Source organism: Xiphophorus couchianus, chromosome 24 (genome assembly GCF_001444195.1).
Source record: "Xiphophorus couchianus chromosome 24, X_couchianus-1.0, whole genome shotgun sequence".
NCBI lineage: Eukaryota > Metazoa > Chordata > Actinopteri > Cyprinodontiformes > Poeciliidae > Xiphophorus > Xiphophorus couchianus.
The window spans coordinates 20,102,989-20,120,101 of NC_040251.1; the positions used below are offsets into that span (position 1 = coordinate 20,102,989).

The following is a 17,113-nucleotide window of genomic DNA, read 5'->3' on the forward strand; positions in this document are numbered from 1 at the left end:
GAAAGGAAGACAGGTGAGGTTAAACACACATTGGATAATCAGGGGAAACAGCTGGAAACAATCAGGGGTTGACCTGGAAACACAGAGACTAAACTAACAAACACACATCCAGACTAAACCCCTCAGTCTGGTTAGAGCTGCTCTGATTTGATTATTCTGGTCTGGATTATCCACCCTATTCCTGGGAGGCTCACTGGGAAAACGATTATGGGTCTTACTTCTGGCGCCCACCGGAAGTAGCAGTATGTTCATGGCTGTACTTTAATAATCAGACCAAGTTTAATCTGTGGCAGCAACAGGTGAGTCTTGAACGGCTCCCAAACCAAATGTAACCGGGTTCTGCTTCACTCCACTGCACCAGGCCGGCCCCAGTAACTCCTGGACTCTGGTTGTGTAGATTTTTAATGAAGACGAGTTTCTGGGTGATCAGGCAGTTTATTTCCTGAATGAGAACATATGGGGAGTTCAAATCAGTGAAACAGCTCAGCTTCACTCTGCACACTACAACAGAGCGTTAAGTTAGCCTTTAACTTAGCACATAAAGTGTTTTACAATATTAACTAAACTAAAAGTACAAATATTGGTGCCAGGCACACATCTAGCAATTAGTCAATTTCACACTATTTGTCTAAGTTTATAAAAATGATGTTTTATTATGTTGCTAACACGTTTCTACTGTGCGCTGAAAAACACAACTCACCTCCTGCAGCTTTCACAGACTGGCACTGAGTGCAGGAGCCAGCAACATTTAACCAGCCACACAGAGAGGGGGCGCTATTTCCCCATTGCACTGACACAGATAAAGCAAGTGGGATTCTACAACTTAAACCTAAACACTGTTACATAAAGGCTGTAGTTTTTATCGCCTACCGACAGAAAAGGAAACAAAAAGAATTTGGCTAAAAGTTCTAAACCTGAACAGAAAACCCAAAATGCTTTATGTGATCATTTCATTGTGTGGATAGAAAACTGAAGCAACTGAGTCAGTGAAGTAGCTAACGATGCTAGCTCTGTTATTGGTCGCCATCCCTCCTAGCATTAGCTGTAGCTAGCGGTAAAACAATATTGCCACATGTAAGCTGTAATAGCTGGAGTTCCTACATATTTTATAGCATAAAAGCTCTGTGGAAAGCTAGTTAGCGAGTTGCTAACATGTAAACATGTTCCGGTTTACGGCGGAAGTCGCGCCCATAAATCATGCAAAGCCTCATGGGGGCTCAGAATAAGGTGGATAAAGTTTAATAGGTCTCTTTTTTTTTTTCTTTTAAAGGAAAGGTTTCCTTTAATATATATATATATATATATATATATATATATATATATATTTAATGTTTTAATAATAACTCACCTGGTTTCTCTCTCTCTCTACCTGGTTCTGGTCGGTTCCGCTCTTCCTCCGGTCCTGGTTCTGGTTCCGGTTCCGGTCGGGTCCAGGTCTGGGCTTCAGCATCGCGGGCGGTGTGGGGAACCAGCACGTTCCCGGAGACAACAGCATCTACGTCACTAAGATCATCGATGGCGGCGCGGCGCATCGGGACGGCCGGCTCCAGATCGGGGATAAGATCCTGGCTGTAAGTGGACCGGTTCTGGTTCTGAAGGCCCGGTGGGCCGGGTGTTCAGTAGTGACGCTGGCGCCCCCTACAGGTGAACCACATGTCTCTGGAGGACGTCCTGCATGAAGACGCCGTGGCGGCGCTGAAGAACACCGGGGAGGTGGTGTACCTGAAGGTGGCCACGCCCACCGCCCCGTTCGGCCAGCAGGGGGAGCGCTACAGCCCGCCGGACCTCACCAGCGGTACGTAGAGCCGTTCTGGACGGGTTCTGGCCCGCCGGACCTCACCAGCGGTACGTAGAGCCGTTCTGGTCCTCAGACTCTCTCTCTCTGCAGCCTACATGGATCCAGACTACCTCTGTGATTACCCAGCAGCCCTGGCGCCGCCGTCGCCCCGGCGATACTCACCGCTGCCCCGCGGCATCATGGGAGACGAGGAGTACTCCAGGGATCCGCGGCGCGTCGGCATCCAGCGGGGGGCCACCGGGCTGGGCTTCAACATCGTGGGGGGGGAAGATGGAGAAGGAATCTTCATCTCCTTCATCCTGGCGGGAGGACCGGCGGACCTGAGCGGGGAGCTGAGGAAGGGAGACCAGATCCTGAGTGTGAGTACCGCTTTAAGAGAGGGGGGGGGCAGATCCTGAGTGTGAGTACCGCTTTAAGAGAGAGAGAGGGGGGGGGCAGATCCTGAGTGTGAGTACCGCTTTAAGAGAGGGGGGGGGGCAGATCCTGAGTGTGAGTACCGCTTTAAGAGAGGGGGGGGGGGCAGATCCTGAGTGTGAGTACCGCTTTAAGAGAGAGAGAGAGAGGGAGGGGGGCAGATCCTGAGTGTGAGTACCGCTTTAAGAGGGGGAGGGGGGGAGGGGGGGGAGATCCTGAGTGTGAGTACCGCTTTAAGAGAGACGGGAGGGGGAGGGGGGGGAGATCCTGAGTGTGAGTACCGCTTTAAGAGAGAGAGAGAGAGGGGGGGTCTCTAGCACAGGGCTGCTCAGCTGCTCAAGTCCTGTCCTTTAAAGCTGTGGTCTCCAACCCTCGGACCGGTTAAGACTTCGCAAATTTGCTGCGGACGGGGGGGGGGTCTTCTGCATGTTGGTGTTCCCGCTAAAGCCTCTTTTTTTGCCCCAATTTTCCCTTTACGAAAAACTAACAACGTCCTGCAGTGTGTGGTGTGTTGAATATGCAACATACATAAACTCAACAAATATTCAACATCGTCTTGGCCCGATTTAGCAGCCTGTTGAATGTGACAGGTAGCCAATCAGAAAGCGGGGTGACGTCAGAATGGAGGGAATCCCAAACAGTTGTCATGGCAACTGAGAGTCCGGCGGACATCGGAGGAGATATGTGGAAATGTTTATTACTATATATAAATGCCATTTTATATATGTTTATTATATGTGGTTATGATTATTCAGTTAAAATGTTAACTACATAAAAACATAACTCACCTCCAAATCATAGAGCAGCAAATAGAGCAGCTGCTCCGCCATCTTTTATCAAACTCCTTTTCTTTTTGTTTCGTCTTTTATCGCTTAAAATGAGCCACAAACTATCACTGCTGCTTCTACATCATCATCCTGTTTGATTATTCTAAATTCATGTTTGGTCTGTTGGGTTTTACTGGATTTTCTTCTGGAATCGGTTCTGTGGTGTGTTGCTGCTGGACTCACGGACCGACCGAACCTGTTGGACTTTTATCGGCTCTGTGGTCACAGAGGTTTGGAAAATCAGCCCACAATCCTTAAATCATGACATCTGGTCTCTCCACTGCCCTAACGCTCTTTGACTCTGGTCGCTATGGTAACGTTTACATATCCCTTCAAAATAAGATACAGATGCGCCACAAAAACGAACATTTTACTTTGGTGAAAACTTTAACTCAGGATAACGACTCATGGAGCCCTGAGCTTGTTTCTCTGCAACCAGACGGTCCATCTGGGAGAGATGAGAGACAATGAGACCGGAAGTGTTGCTGATGCTCCGGGTTCTTGGTCTCTAAGTAGCAAGCAGTTAGAAGGGTTCGTTCCCTGATTAACATCCGGTCACCATATCATGCAGAGCTTGGACTGTGGGAACCACCTGCCGGGATAAATCCCTCCTCCTGGCTCTTCTCTGGGCCTTTTCCCTTCACAAAGAAACTTTACAAAGACATCTGTTCTGTTTCTTACTGATTTTGCTGCTTGTGGCTCCATGTTGGCGGCAAGACGGAACCGAGAGAATCCGGTTAAAGGATTTTCAAAATAAAAGATCCTCTAGACTCAAATAATACATAAAACGGAAATTTTTAATTATTTCTTGCGTGGCCCGGTACCAATTGGTCCACGCGGCCCGCCCCCGGGCCGCGTAAGAAACAATTAAATATTTCCGTTTTACGTATTATGTGAGTCTGGAGGATCTTTTATTTTGACAATCCTTTATCCGGATTCTTTCGGTTCCGTCTTGCCGCCAACATGGAGCCACAAGCAGCAAAATGAGTCAGAAACGGATCAGATTGTTTGTAAAGTTTCTTTGTGAAGGGAAAAGGCCCAGAGAAGAGCCAGGAGGAGGGATTTATCCCGGCAGGTGATTCCCACAGTCCAAGCTCTGCATGATATGGTGACCGGATGTTAATGAGGAAATGAAGCTTCAAGCTGCTTCTCCACTAGAGACCAAGAACCCGGAGCATCAGCAACACTTCCGGTCTCATTGTCTCTCATCTCTCCCAGATGGACCGTCTGGTTGCAGAGAAACAAGCTCAGGGCTCCATTAGTCGTTATCCTGAGTTAAAGTTTTCACCAAAGTAAAATGTTCGTTTTTGTGGCGCATCTGTATCTTATTCTGAAGGGATATGTAAATGTTACCATAGCGACCAGAGTCAGAGAGCGTTAGGGCAGTGGAGAGACGAGAGGAGAGGAGCTTGTGAGTTTTAGGTCTGGTTCACACCATTTAAGGATTGTGGGCCGATTTTCCAAACCTCTGTGACCACAGAGCCGATAAAAGTCCAACAGGTTCGGTCGGTCCGTGAGTCCAGCAGCAACACACCACAGAACCGATTCCAGAAGAAAATCCAGTAAAACCCCAACAGACCAAACATGAATTTAGAATAATCAAACAGGATGAGGATGTAGAAGCAGAGGTTATAGTTTGTGGCTCATTTTAAGCGATAAAAGACGAAACAAAAAGAAAAGGAGTTTGATAAAAGATGGCGGAGCAGCTGCTCTATTTGCTGCTCTATGATTTGGAGGTGAGTTATGTTTTTATGTAGTTAACATTTTAACTGAATAATCATAACCACATATAATAAACATATATAAAATGACCTTTACATATAGTAATAAACATTTCCACATATCTCCTCCGATGTCCGCCGGACTCTCAGTTGCCATGACAACTGTTTGGGATTCCCTCCATTCTTACGTCACTGCGCTTTCTGATTGGCTACCTGTCACATTCAACAGGCTGCGTTTCACTCCCAGTCAGTAAAAACCCCACAGGCTGAGATAATCGGGCCGAGACAAAGTTGAATATGCCTGATTTTAGTTCGGGCATATTCAACACACCACTCACTGCAGGACGTTGTAAGATTGTCGTAAAGGGAAAATCGGGGCAAAAAAAAAAAGGCTTTAGCTGGAACACCAACATGCAGAAGCATTATCTGACAGTCCCGGGCCGCAGCAAAATTGCCAAGTCTTGACCGGTCCGCGGTAATAAAAAGGTTGGGGACCACGGCTCTAGAGCTACCATCCTGCAACTTTAGAAGCATCCTTACCCCAACGGACCGGATCAGAGCTGATCCGGTCCGTTGGGGTAAGGCCTGCTAACGAGACATTCATTGGATTCAGGGATGCATCTGAAAGATCAGGATGGTAGTTCTCCAGGACTGGACTTGAGCTCCCCTGCTAGCAGCTCTGGGTCCACTGACACCGTTATACCTGAACCACCTGCTGCAGGTCACGGTTCCATCAGGGGGGAACCTGGTTCTGGAAGGTCCGGTCCAGTCTGGATTGGAGAACAGAACCAGATCAGCTGTTGAACAGTTATCAGACCAGAACCTCTGGGTCAGACAGAGACCAGGTCCACTGTCCTCCTTCAGCAGGAACCGTCCTCAACCTGAGACCAGTTCATAGACAGAGGCTGTAGTGAGCCCCCTGCTGGTAGGACAGTGGTACTGACCACTAACCCGTCTAACACCTGTCCTCTCTGTCCTCTGTCCAGGTGAACGGGGTGGACCTGCGGTTCGCCACACATGAACAGGCAGCAGCAGCTCTGAAGAACGCCGGTCAGACGGTGACCATCGTAGCTCAGTACAGACCAGAGGGTGAGGAGCTCAGAAACACCAAAGGCTGTTAGCGTGTGAATGAGGTCATGCTAAGCAGCACATGCTATTAGCATGTTCATTGGCTCAACACGGTCTACTTCCTGTTTCCTGTCCAGAGTACAGCCGCTTTGAGGCCAAGATCCACGACCTGAGAGAGCAGATGATGAATAGCTCATCAGGCAGCCTGAGAGCCAACCGCACCTTCTACGTCAGGTACTGAGCTCCTGACCTGACCTTAACATGTTAGATACCATGTTAGCCACCATGTTAACCACCATGTTAGCAACCGTGTTAGTCACCGTGTTAGCCACCACGTTAGCTACAATGTCAGCCACCATGTTAGCCACCGTGTTAACCACCATGTTAGTCACCATGTTAACCACCATGTTAGTCACCGTGTTAGCCACCACGTTAGCTACAATGTCAGCCACCATGTTAGCCACCGTGTTAACCACCATGTTAGTCACCATGTTAACCACCATGTTAGTCACCGTGTTAGCTACAATGTCAGCCACCATGTTAGCCACAGTGTTAACCACCATGTTAACCAACATGTTAGCCACCATGTTAGTCACCGTGTTAGCCACCACGTTAGCTACAATGTCAGCCACCATGTTAGCCACCATGTTAGTCACCATGTTAACCACCATGTTAGTCACCGTGTTAGCCACCGTGTTAGCCACCATGTTAGCCACAATATTAGCCACTATGTTAGCCACCGTGTTAGCCACCATGTTAGCCACCATGTTAGTCACCGTGTTAGCCACCACGTTAGCTACAATGTCAGCCACCACGTTAGCCACCGTGTTAACCACCATGTTAGTCACCGTGTTAGCCACAGTGTTAGCCACCATGTTAACCACCATGTTAGTCACCGTGTTAGCCACAGTGTTAGCCACCATGTTAACCACCATGTTAACCACCATGTTAGCCACCGTGTTAGCCACCATGTTAGTCACCGTGCTAGTCACCGTGTTAGCCACCGTGTTAGCCACCATGTTAGCCACCATGTAAACCACCATGTTAGTCACCATGTTAACCACCGTGTTAGCCACCGTGTTAGCCACAATATTAGCCACCGTGTTAGCCACCATGTTAGCCACCATGTTAACCACCATGTTAGCCACCGTGTTAGCCACCATGTTAACCACCATGTTAACCACCATGTTAGACACCATGTTAGTCACCGCGTTAACCACCATGTTAACCACCATGTTAACCACCGTGTTAACCACCGTGTTAACCACCATGTTAACCACCATGTTAACCACCATGTTAGCCACCGTGTTAGCCACCATGTTAGTCACCGTGCTAGTCACCGTGTTAGCCACCGTGTTAGCCACCATGTTAGCCACCATGTAAACCACCATGTTAGTCACCATGTTAACCACCGTGTTAGCCACCGTGTTAGCCACAATATTAGCCACCGTGTTAGCCACCATGTTAGCCACCATGTTAACCACCATGTTAGCCACCGTGTTAGCCACCATGTTAACCACCGTGTTAACCACCATGTTAGTCACCGTGTTAGCCACAGTGTTAGCCACCATGTTAGCCACCATGTTAACCACCGTGTTAGCCACCATGTTAGTCACCGTGTTAGTCACCGTGTTAGCCACCGTGTTAGCCACCATGTTAGCCACCATGTAAACCACCATGTTAGTCACCATGTTAACCACCGTGTTAGCCACCGTGTTAGCCACAATATTAGCCACCGTGTTAGCCACCATGTTAGCCACCATGTTAACCACCATGTTAGCCACCGTGTTAGTCACCATGTTAGCCACCGTGTTAACCACCATGTTAACCACCGTGTTAGCCACAGTGTTAGCCACCATGTTAGCCACCGTGTTAGCCACCATGTTAGCCACCATGTTAACCACCATGTTAGCCACCATGTTAGCCACCATGTTAGCCACCATGTTAACCACCATGTTAGACACCATGTTAGTCACCGCGTTAACCACCATGTTAACCACCATGTTAACCACCGTGTTAACCACCATGTTAACCACCGTGTTAGCCACCGTGTTAGCCACAATATTAGCCACCGTGTTAGCCACCATGTTAGCCACCATGTTAGCCACCGTGTTAGTCACCATGTTAGCCACCATGTTAACCACCGTGTTAACCACCATGTTAGTCACCGTGTTAGCCACCATGTTAGCCACCATGTTAACCACCGTGTTAGCCACCGTGTTAGCCACCATGTTAGTCACCGTGTTAGCCACCGTGTTAGTCACCGTGTTAGCCACCGTGTTAGCCACCATGTTAGCCACCATGTTAGCCACCATGTTAGCCACCATGTTAACCACCATGTTAGACACCATGTTAGTCACCGCGTTAACCACCATGTTAACCACCATGTTAACCACCGTGTTAACCACCGTGTTAACCACCGTGTTAACCACCATGTTAGCCACCATGTTAACCACCATGTTAACCACCATGTTAGCCACCATGTTAGCCACCATGTTAGTCACCATGTTAACCACCATGTTAGCCACCGTGTTAGCCACCGTGTTAGCCACCGTGTTAGTCACCGTGTTAACCACCATGTTAGCCACCATGTTAGTCACCATGTTAACCACCATGTTAGCCACCATGTTAGCCACCATGTTAAACACCATGTTAGCCACCATGTTAGTCACCATGTTAGCCACCATGTTAGCCACCATGTTAGTCACCGTGTTGCCTATCTGAGCAGGGAGCGGATCTGGTGTTGCTCTTCATGTCGTTGCTGATGTTGCCCCCTGTTGCCCTCCGTTGCCCCCTGTTCCGTTGCAGAGCCCTGTTTGACTACGATAAGCAGTGGGACTGTGGCGTTCTGTCTCAGGCTCTGGACTTTAACTTCGGGGAGGTTCTCCATGTGATGGACAGCGCAGACGAGGAGTGGTGGCAGGCCAGACGACTCAACCAGCAGGGGGAGCTAGAGGAGCTGGGATACATCCCCTCCAAGCACAGGCTAGTTGACCTGCTGACCTCTAGCTGTAGAGCTAATGGCTACGGTAGAGTAATGGTTGCTGCTATAGCTACAGCTAGTTGCTATAACTACAGATAACAGTCACTGCTAGCTGCTATAACTGCTAACTGTTTGTGTTTCAGGGTGGAGAGGAAGGAATGGTCCCGCATGAAGAGTAAAGGTACAGTCCAACTGTTTCACCTTTATGATATCAAAGCTCTGACATAATATCTGATAATTGATGTTAAGATGAAACTGAACCAATTTAATGATCATCGTTTAATAACTGAGCCTGATGTGGAAACCAAACAGAACATCATGCAGTCAGAGAGAATGAAGCTTCATGTTCATATTGACACAATACCAGGATGGAAAGACATCAGCAATGACCCTAGAGCAGCAGCTACTGCTGCCTGTCAACCTGGGGAGGGTCAAAGGTCACCTTCAGACCATCTGTCTCCAGATAGAACAAGAACAAACATCTCATGGTTGAAGGAGAAAAAATCTTCTCTCTATAAACAAGATGGCCGCCAGACTGAGGTTAGCAGAACTAAGACACCTGGGACAACGAGACCAGAGACGAGACGATGGGCCGGGACGGACAGAACCAAGATGGAAGAAACCAGAGCCTGCAGGTCAGCAGAAGCTGTGCAGCACGGTGGTGGAGGTGTGATGATGAGGGCTTGTTCTTCTGGAGACCCTCTAGTCTCTGGTTGGACCAGGATCTCCTCTGGAAACTTCATCCAAACCGGGTCAGCAACAGAACCTTGATCAGTTCAGCCAATCTGTGGCTGACAAAGAACAGAACCTGCAAAGGCCTAGTCAAAGTCCAGACCTCAGCTTGATTGAAGTGCAACGCTGGGACCTTCAGAGGGTCGAACAGAACCTTTAGTGATCTAAAGAGAGAGACGACTGAACCCGAACCGGACCAGAACTCCTCTATGACTGAAGACACCCATCAGTGGTTCTGTTGAATGTTCTGGACACCTTAAAGGAGGTACTACTGGGAGGTTCTACTGGCCTTTGGACCGGGTCGGGGCCTCAACTCTAACCAGAACCGTTCATCCTTCTCCTCCAGCTGTTTTCATCCGTCTGTTTCTGTTCCAGGTCGAGACGGTTTCATCCACAGCTATGAACTCGTCACTCAGATTGAAGGTCAGTACCAGCAGAACCTTCATCCCTACTTGTGAAGAAGTGGGTGGTGAGGCAGACGCAGTGGAACCAGGTGGAAGTGCAAATAATGATGTTTAATAGTGAAATAATCCAATACAAAGTCCAAACGCCAGGCAGCCCTGCTGAGCGGCAGACCAGGGCTCAACACAGGTAGCAACAGGCTAGAGAAATGGACAAGATGTCAGACTGAGACACATTAGACAGACAAGGACCCGACAGAGACACAGAGACACTAAATACACAGGAGGTAATCAGGGAACGAGACACACCTGGTAATAATCAAGGGGAGACGGGACAACATGGAGACAGAGACACAGGAAACTCAAAATAAAAACACAGATCACAACACTGCTCACTGATAACTGGACCAGAACCAGAACCAGAGGTTCCTCTGACTCACTGATCTATTTCCTGTTCCTATGAGGAAACCCAGGGGAAAGGTTTTTTTAAAAGGTCAGAGTGGAGAGGTTTCCTGGTTCAGGTCAGGAGAACCAGATCATTGTTCCAAGGTCTTGGTGTCCAGTCCGTCCTGCAGGGACAAACTGACCAGGTTCCTGCCTGGTTTAGTTCTCTGGTTCTCCATCCTGGACCAACTGATGTCTCGTTAGCTGCTGCTGAACTTTGACCTGCTGAGGAGGAACTGAAACCTGCAGGACACCGTCCCTGAGGACGGTCCTAACCCTAACTCTCCATGGAGGAGCCATGACCTTCATGACCTGCTGAAGGTCACCAGATAAACACGTTGGTCCGTTGATTCCTGGTTCCTTCAGGTTTAGTTTTTCCTCAGCAGACCTTTGACCTCCATTGACCTTATATTGACCTCTGATTCAGTCCTGGTTCCTGAAGGACGTTTAGTACCAGACCGTCTCCTGAAGACCCTTGGCCGGTACATGTCCTAACCGCTGTCCCTCTGTCCTCAGTGGACTACGCCCGTCCTGTCATCATCCTGGGTCCGACCAAAGACCGGGTCAACGATGACCTGCTGTCTGAATATCCGGACAAGTTCGGCTCCTGCGTTCCCCGTAAGTCTTCCTCCTGATGATGTCATCACGCTGACAGACAGGAAGTCTGTGATGTCACGTCCCGTCTCCGCCCACAGACACCACCCGTCCCCGCAGGGACTACGAGATGGACGGGCGGGACTACCACTTTGTGTCGTCACGGGAACAGATGGAGCGGGACATCCAGTCGCACCGCTTCATCGAGGCAGGGCAGTACAACAACCACCTGTACGGGACGTCGGTGCAGAGCGTCAGGCAGGTGGCCGAGCAGGTGAGACCTGGGGGGGGACAGGTGGACGGTTGGTCTGAACCTGGAGGTCACTGGTCGATGACGAGTAAATAAAACGATGGAACAAACCTTCAGTCATCCAGTGAAGCAGAGCAGAGCATCGTCTGCATAGAGAGGATCTCTGTCTCTACTTGGTCTGATGATCCAGAGATAGTGGAACAGATTTAAAGGGACGACAGCACTTTAATTTGTAGACTGTACAGTCATGGCCAAAAGTATTGAGAATGACACAAATATTATATTTTCACATGATCTGCTGCCCTCTGGTTTTCATGTGTGTATTGTTCGTTAATCTAACAATAGTCAGCCCCGCCCACTCCTCACAACTCCTCTGGGCTGACTACCGACCAGTTCTCCGTCTAACGGGTCCGGAATATCTCTAAGACCTGGGTCTTACCCTACAGGAGGTCTATGAGAGATAATCTGTTTAAACCGGTGGCGAGAGAGACTCGTCTAGCTCTAACTACCTTCGATCCAGAAGTTACGACCCTCTACAGTTAAGGAACAGTCAACTGAGTAGCCCTCACAGCTGCGTAGTCCCAATAACCACTTCTGTTAACGGTAGCCCTCTCTCTTAAATAACCTGCACTTGGAAACGGCTAGATTAGATTTAGTGACTTAGATTCAAGTCCCAGGGTCGTTATTTTTATACTCACTAAAGGAAAGTCCGAAGCCACCACATTACTGGAATCATGTACACTGGTTTTACTTTAATTGGAGAAACTAAAATAATCAGTGACTCAATTAATTTCAATGTCCACCATCCTCTACAGAATTTTAAAAGAGTATATTTATTAAGCAAGCTTTGGCAGGGATATGTGACGTACAGAGTAATTATTAGAGATTACAGTACTAATTTAAGATAATAAAATTAATATAACCCAAACATTTTATCCTAACTCCCTTCCCTGACCTGTGTCACTAATAAACTGAGAGAGGCTTTTAGGGAGCAGTTCAACTCATACCCAGATGGCAGTTGATCTCGGCAACAGAAGTCTTTGGCCCTGGGCCTTATGGGTTGGGTTGCAGGTGTCTTGATGTCTGTCTTTGTGCTCCTCCCCTTTACAGGTGCTGCTGATTTTATTCATTTGGAGCACAGAGCATTTAAACCTGGCTGTCTCCACCTTCTGGGTCGCCATCGGCGTCCACTCTGCCTTGATGCTTGCGGTGTTTTGTTGCCAGGCCTCAGCTCCCTTCCTTTTGCACATTTGAGTTTGTCTTTGTTTTTGCACTTCAACAACTCCATATGCCCTCATACACCACATCCAAATATTTGCATTACACCACTGATACTGACATCCTCAATCCATTGTTGTTTGTGTTAATAAATATTCCTTTTTATGCACTTTAATCCCTGCATGGTCTCCCGTTATTGTTATGACCTTCAGCCAGTCGTAACACCTTGGTTCAGAATCTTTGTCTTTGTGTGGAAAAATCCTCTTTAGAATAGAAGCAAAGCAGAATTGGTCCTTGTCCTTCGAACATCCAATCCTTCATCCCTCCAGGGATCTTTGTCTTTTCTCCAAGTCTGTTGCAGTTGGTTTGAGATCGTTGGGTTGAGGCAGAGTCGGTGGTAGAATCAGGAGCCAGGGCTGGGGGCTGATGGATCTTGTCCCTTCTTGGCGGTGCGAAGTCTCAACTTCCCCGTAGCTCCAGGGTGCGGTCCTCTGCTGATCTTTCCTCTGCGTCCTCTTGTTGACTCGTCTTGGCGCCGCGGACTAAGAACAAGTTTGTTCCTCTTTCTGCCGTCTTTAATACTATCTCAGCCCATGGTTGTGTATGGGGGGAGACGGCGTACGTGACTTCTTGAACGTTCGATGAGTCGGTGGAAAGTTCCAGCCTTTCCCAACCGTCAGCCCTTGCGTGACTCACAGCGCTAAACATCAGGTGAACTTCCCCTTTTTCCAAGGCCATCTGTTTGTACTTCCTTAAAATTCCCCTGGGTTTCCGCTCTGCTCAGCTTGTCTATTGCGACACAGCCTGAGAACAGGACCTCACCCAGCACTTTAATTCTATCTTTTTAAATCAACACATTTCTGTTAATTCATTATAAATCATTAACACAATCATCTTATCATTCACATTCATCATAACTTTGAGTAAACACGTATAAATCAACATGTTCCTATAATCCCTTATTAATTATCAACCAAGTCTGTAAATTACATACATAATTATCAATCATAATCATCATGTTTTTTATAAGCATTACAGATTAAAATACAAGAATTCATTTCAGAAAATCATTCAGTGATTAAATGTGCACATATATATTTATGTATCTTTAATTATACTTAAATCAAAATGCAAGATTACTTTATTTCTCTCAGGCCTTTATGCTCTGTTTTCTGCGTGTACCTGGAAAGATCTCACAACCCTACGGCAGTTTCCACGACAGTATGTCAGATGTTGTCATCACATACAGAAATACAATTGCAATCATATTATGAGTAACAAAAGCTTTTAATGACAGTTAGAATGAGTTAATGCAGCAAGTCAATATTTGCAGTGTTGACCCATCTTCTTCAGGACCTCTGCAATTCTCCCTGGCATGCTCTCAATCACTTTCTGGACCAAATCCTGACTGATAGCAGTCCATTCTTGCACAATCAATGCTTGCATTTTGTCAGAATTCCTAGGTTTTCGTTTGTCCACCCGTCTCTTGATGATTGACCACAAGTTTTCAATGGGATTAAGATCAGGGGAGTTTCCAGGCCATGGACCCAAAATCTCTATGTTTTGTTCCCTGAGCCAGTTAGATATCACCTTTGCTTTATGGCAAGGTGCTCCATCATGCTGGAAAAGGCATTGTTCATCACCAAACTGCTCTTGGACGGTTGGAAGAAGTTGCTCTCGGAGGACATTCTGGTACCATTCTTTATCCATGGCTGTGTTTTTAGGTAAGACTGTGAGAGAGCCGACTCCCTTGGCTGAGAAGCAACCCCACACATGAATGGTTTCAGGATGCTTTACAGTTGGCATGAGACAAGACTGGTGGTAGCGCTCACCTTGTCTTCTCCGAACAAGCTGTTTTCCAGATGTCCCAAACAATCGGAAAGGGGATTCATCAGAGAAAATGACTTTACCCCAGTCCTCAGCAGTCCACTCCCTGTACCTTTTGCAGAATATCAGTCTGTCCCTGATGTTTTTCCTGGAGAGAAGTGGCTTCTTTGCTGCCCTCCTTGAGACCAGGCCTTGCTCCAAGAGTCTCCGCCTCAGTGCGTGCAGATGCACTCACACCTGCCTGCTGCCATTCCTGAGCAAGCTCTGCACTGCTGGTAGCCCGATCCCGCAGCTGAAACACTTTTAAGAGACGGTCCTGGCGCTTGCTGGTCTTTCTTGGGCGCCCTGGAGCCTTTTTGGCAACAATGGAACCTCTCTCCTTGAAGTTCTTGATGATGCGATAGATTGTTGACTGAGGTGCAATCTTTCTAGCTGCGATTTTCTTTCCTGTTAGGCCATTTTTGTGCAGTGCAATGATGACTGCACGTGTTTCTTTCGAGGTAACCATGGTTCACAGAAGAGAAACAATGATGCCAAGCACCAGCCTCTTTTTAAAGTGTCCAGTGGTGTCATTCTTACTTAATCATGACAGATTGATCTCCAGCCCTGTCCTCATCACCACCCACACCTGTGTTAATGGAGCAATCACTGAAACAATGTTAGCTGGTCCTTTTAAGGCAGGGCTGCAATGAAGTTGAAATGTGTTTTGGGGGATAAAGTTCATTTTCTAGGCAAATATTGACTTTGCAATTAATTGCTGTTACGCTGATCACTCTTTATAACATTCTGGAGTATATGCAAATTGCCGTTATAAAAACTGAAGCAGTAGACTTTGTAAATATTAACATTTGAATCATTCTCAAAACATTTGGCCATGACTGTATAGAAGCTGCTGTTCTGGGTTCTTACATAAAACCAAAGGTTTGGTCACCTGTCCTGATGTTTTCCACAGCAAGACCTCCTGACCCCTGCAGGTCCATGATTAACCTGTACCTGCCTTACTAACTGTGGCCCCCTGCTGTTCCAGGGGAAGCACTGCATCCTGGATGTTTCAGCCAATGCTGTGAGGCGTCTGCAGGCCGCTCACCTTCATCCCATCGCCATCTTCATCCGCCCGCGCTCCCTGGAGAACATCCTGTAAGACACATGTTACCTGACCTTTACCTGAGCTTTACCTGAGCTGTCTGTAGAACCAGTCAGGACCAGACCGGGTCCTGGACCCGTCCGGTTCCTCTGGGCTGAATCGTCTCCCTGATTGTCTTTAGAGACCTGAACAAGCGTCTCTCGGAGGATCAGGCCAGGAAAGCTCTGGACCGAGCCGTCAAGCTGGAGCAGGACTTCCTGGAGTGTTTCACAGGTAAGAACACCTGAGGACCTGGTCCAGTCAGAGCCAGCCTGTCTCTAACCGACCAATCAGATTGCTCCTTCCTGTCTGTCTCCTCCAGCCGTTGCCCAGGGCGACAGCTTCGATGAGGTGTACCTCCAGGTGAAGCTGGTCATCGAGGAGCAGAGCGGACCTTACATCTGGGTTCCTGCCAGAGACAGGCTCTGATTGGCTGAGCTTTGTCTCCATGGCAACCACCATCACCTCCTCCAGCTGCTGTGGGCGGAGCCACAAGACATGGAGAGGACCAGAGACTGCTGTAACCATGGCGACCACTTCCTGTCCAGAGAGACAAATAATCCTGAGATAATGAATCAGAGACTGTAGAACCAGATCCAAGTATTTATAGAAACATATTTATTTATTATTATTTATTAAGACTTTCTGTGACGTGGAGGTGGTGTGTGTGTGTGTGTGTGTGTTAGACAGGGTGTGTGTGTGTGTGTGTGTTAGACAGGGTGTGTGTGTGTGTGTGTTAGACAGGGTGTGTGTGTGTGTGTGTGTTAGACAGGGGTGTGTGTGTGTGTGTGTGTTAGACAGGGTGTGTGTGTGTGTGTGTGTTAGACAGGGTGTGTGTGTGTGTGTGTGTTAGACAGGGTGTGTGTGTGTGTGTTTGTGTGTTAGACAGGGTGTGTGTGTGTGTGTGTGTGTGTTAGACAGGGGGTGTGTGTGTGTGTGTGTTAGACAGGGGGTGTGTGTGTGTGTGTGTTAGACAGGGGGTGTGTGTGTGTGTGTGTTAGACAGGGGGTGTGTGTGTGTGTGTGTGTGTTAGACAGGGTGTGTGTGTGTGTGTGTGTTAGACAGGGTGTGTGTGTGTGTGTGCGCATACAGACGTGTGTGACTGTAAATAAAACCATGGGGCTCAAACACACAGTCTATTCAGGGCTTAAACTATCACACAACCACTGGACTACATCTCCCACAATCCTCCTTTTTAAGACGATAACTCCCTCAGCTCTCCTGTCAGAGCCGGCCCACGGCAGAAGCGACCTAAACCAAACTGCTCATAAATTGAAACTTCTCAGATCTAAAATATTTCTATCTGATTGTTGAGAAAAAGAGAATTTTATTTAATTTTATTTGATGGTTTCCTCAGAGAAAGATTTAAAATGTAGTTTCAGTTTGCTTTGTAAAACATTCTCAGTCCTCCTCCATTTGGACTACAACTCTGTTTGGATTCTTTTTATCTTTGGACTACATCCCCCACAGTCCTCCTCTCCATGGACCACAGACTCGGTTTGGACTTTTACACCAACAATCCTTTTAGTTTTTGGACTATGACCCTCTGCTCCGCCTCTGTTTGGACTCTAACTCCCATAATGCCGTTCTGTTCAGGCTGAAGGACTCCATGTGATCTGAGCATCACATTTCATATCAAGTGTTTCTCAGCTGCTGCATCACACAGGACTACATTACCCAGAGTGCCCTGCTCCACGGGACCTGGCAGCAGCA

The 17,113-nt window shown here is 47.7% G+C and overlaps 1 protein-coding gene across 3 annotated transcripts; it reads left to right on the plus strand.

Moving 5' to 3' along the window:
* Positions 1 to 1,438: 1,438 nt before the first annotated feature.
* Positions 1,439 to 15,995, plus strand: LOC114140581 (disks large homolog 4-like). Of its 3 annotated transcripts, XM_028010663.1 has the most exons (13): positions 1,439 to 1,571; positions 1,645 to 1,795; positions 1,928 to 2,157; positions 5,747 to 5,849; positions 5,966 to 6,062; positions 8,637 to 8,813; positions 8,955 to 8,992; positions 9,919 to 9,966; positions 10,905 to 11,006; positions 11,084 to 11,256; positions 15,305 to 15,414; positions 15,543 to 15,634; positions 15,723 to 15,995. In XM_028010663.1, the coding sequence occupies exons 2-13, from the start codon at positions 1,654 to 1,656 to the stop codon at positions 15,827 to 15,829; spliced, it is 1,419 nt and encodes a 472-aa protein (XP_027866464.1). In that variant the 5' UTR covers positions 1,439 to 1,571; positions 1,645 to 1,653; the 3' UTR covers positions 15,830 to 15,995. The 3 variants fall into 3 exon arrangements, with proteins under 3 accessions (XP_027866464.1, XP_027866466.1, XP_027866465.1); XM_028010665.1 differs by lacking the exon at positions 1,439 to 1,571 and having other exon boundaries at positions 1,760 to 1,845; XM_028010664.1 differs by lacking the exon at positions 1,439 to 1,571 and having other exon boundaries at positions 1,769 to 1,845; positions 1,889 to 2,157.
* Positions 15,996 to 17,113: the final 1,118 nt, after the last annotated feature.